The sequence below is a fragment of the Myotis brandtii genome, unplaced genomic scaffold (assembly GCF_000412655.1).
Source record: "Myotis brandtii unplaced genomic scaffold, ASM41265v1 scaffold897, whole genome shotgun sequence".
Classification (NCBI taxonomy): domain Eukaryota; kingdom Metazoa; phylum Chordata; class Mammalia; order Chiroptera; family Vespertilionidae; genus Myotis; species Myotis brandtii.
This window is the reverse complement of record NW_005371679.1, coordinates 271,914-274,557: the sequence shown is the minus strand read 5'-3', so window position 1 is coordinate 274,557 and position 2,644 is coordinate 271,914. Positions and strand designations below refer to the sequence as shown.

The window sequence follows — 2,644 nt, the reverse complement described above, 5'->3', positions numbered from 1 at the left end:
CCCCAGGCTCCCCAGCTGCTGTGTGGACCCCTCCTGTTCTGAGTCTGGAAGTCATGAGTCTGGAAGCTCATCTAGAAATCCTTTATCTATATTTTCTCTTAGAAAAAAAATATACAGATCTGGTGTTCTGTGGAGTCTCCAGGTTCAGGGTCTTCATGGGAAGGTGAGAGAGGGCGCAGGCAGCTCCCCAAGGCCGACCCAAGTCCACATAGGGCTTTGCTGCTCTGGCCCTGGAGCTGGGCTTCCCTGAGATCAGCCCCAGGGCCCTGGGCGACAGGAGCCATGCCAGGCCTGGGGTGCGGTTGACACGAGGGGCGGGGGCTGGGAGGTGCTTGAACAGTCGGGCCGCCAGGAGCTGGACTGGCTCCACGGACAGAGCGGAGAGAACGTGGGCTAGGACGTCGTCCCTGAGGGAGGACGTGGGGCCTCGGGGTCCGGGAATGGGGGTCCTGCGGTGGGTGGGCCACTGGGACAGATGCCCGTGGGCACCTCACAGGGGGGCCAGGCGACTGCGCAGACCGGGGACTATTTGCTGTTGTCTTTGAACCACTTGTGCACCACCTCCTTGTTCTCCTTCACCCACTTGATGTTGGCTTTGGTCTTCTCCAGGGCCTGCTCCAGGGCCCGCGTGGCTGAGCCGAAGCCTGTGTCCATGTTGTTCTTCTTGAACTGCTCCAACTGCCGGGGAAAGGGAGCGGGTCTCAGCCCAGGCTGGTCTCACGCAGCTCTGGGCAGAGGGGCCCATCCTGGTCCTCCCACTCCCCTGGGGCCAAGCCCTTATCTGGAGCAGAGCTCAGAGATGACAGCCCCTGGGGCTCAATCCGGCTCCGAGATTAGCCTTCGGCGTGTGATTCTTTACTGCTCTGTCGGTTTTTAATTGAATTGCAGTCTCAATCCAATCAAGGAAGGAGAGAGTGGCCAATGAAACACACACCATGGCAACCGAGCAGCTAGATTAAAAAGGTGGCCACTTTCATGATACAAACGACCCAGTTGCTTCGACCAATAAATGGTTTTGTTTGTTTGGTTTTTTTTAAAAAAATAGATGTTACAGATTAAAAAATGCATTAGTACTGGACGTTATAACTAGGGCAATTAGACAAGAAAGGAAGAAGTAGAACTGTCTCTACTTGGAGAGGACATGATCTGAACACAGAAAATCCTCAGACATCTACAAAAAAGGTTATTTGAACTAATGAGTCCAGCAAGGTTGCAGGATACAAGAGCAATATGTTAAAAATCAATTGTATTTCTACATAGTAGCCATGAAAAATCTGAAAACGAAATGAAGAGAGCAGCTTCATTTGCAATAGCATCAAAAAGAATAAAACACTTGGAAATAACTTTGACGAGAGAAGTACAAGACTGGCTGGTTGGTTTGCTGAAAACTATGAAACATTTTGGAAAGAGATTAAGAAGACCCAAATGAAAGGAAAAGAGACCCAAATAAATGTAAATGGATTGGAAGATGTAATGTTATTAATATAGCAATACTCCCCGAATGGATCTAGATTCGATGCAATCCCTATCAAAGTTCCAATGGCCCTTTCGTGCAGAAATTAGCATCCAATTCTAAAACTCATACAGAAATTCAAGGGACCCAGAAGAGACAAATAATCTTGCAAAAGAACAAAGTTGTGTTATTCATGTTCCTGATGTTAAAACTCACTACTACAAAGCTACAGTCATCAAGACAGAGTGGGCCCTGTCTGGTGTGGCTCAGTGGGTAGAGCATTGGCCTGCGGACCGAAGGGTCCTGGCTTTGATTCCGGTAGGGGGCACGTGCCCAGGTTGTGGGCTCAATCCCCAGTAGGGGGCGTGCAGGAGACAGCCGATCAGTGATTCTCTCATCAATGACGTTTCTCTCTCTCCCTCTCTGAAATCAGTAAATACATACATATATATATACTAGGGGCCTAGTCGAATTCGTGGTGAACCTTGAAAGGAACTGTGGGCCGCAAGGCCATGGTAGGCACAGGGGCGGGTCTTGGCCCATCTTCTGCAACCCCACCCGGCTCTTCCTGCCAAGGCCCCGGTCTCCAAATGCAGGCAGCCCCTCTCCTGCCACTGCTGCTCCCATGCGCTGACAGCGCCGGCCCTGCTGTCACCTGCTGACAGCACGGACTTATTGGGGCTGGTGCCAGTAGTGGGTGCGAGCAGGCTGGCGCTGTCAGCAAGCTGGTGCCATCAGCAGGTGCGAGCGGCAGCTGCTGCCCTGATTGCCCCTTAGGAGCAGGGGGAGGTGCAGAAGCCCTCAGGGGCGATCAGGGCCGGCAGCCGCCGCTTGCACTCGCTGATGGTGCCGAGCGGTTGGAACCATCCCCAGACACCAGCAGCCTGTGTGATCAGCAGCTCTGCCTCCTGCTGCGGGACCAGCACTAGCAGTGGGTGCAAATGCCCAGCTGGACCGCGGTGTGTGGGAACAAAGAAATTTCAGTAACCACCAGTGGCTCTCCCCGATGACAGCGACTGGCACCCCGCCTTGGTCTGGCGCACCTGCTCACTTGCTCCACTATCCAGCTGCGGCCAATGCCCGCCATGTTCTCCACATGTACCCTGGTGGTCAGTGTACATCATAGTGACCGATTGTTTGGTTGGTTGTTCCACCATTCAGTCTATTTGCATATTAGCCTTTTATTATATA

General features: G+C 52.5%; 1 protein-coding gene across 1 annotated transcript in view; it reads right to left on the bottom strand.

Moving 5' to 3' along the window:
* Positions 1-67: 67 nt before the first annotated feature.
* The window catches only part of ANPEP (alanyl (membrane) aminopeptidase), a 17,996-nt gene continuing 15,419 nt past the window's right edge, over positions 68-2,644 (bottom strand). Inside the window, exon 15 of the mRNA XM_005885203.2 lies at positions 68-678. Within this exon, the coding sequence (XP_005885265.1) occupies positions 526-678 (153 nt within the window). The 3' untranslated portion in view covers positions 68-525. The remainder of the gene's footprint in view (positions 679-2,644) is intronic.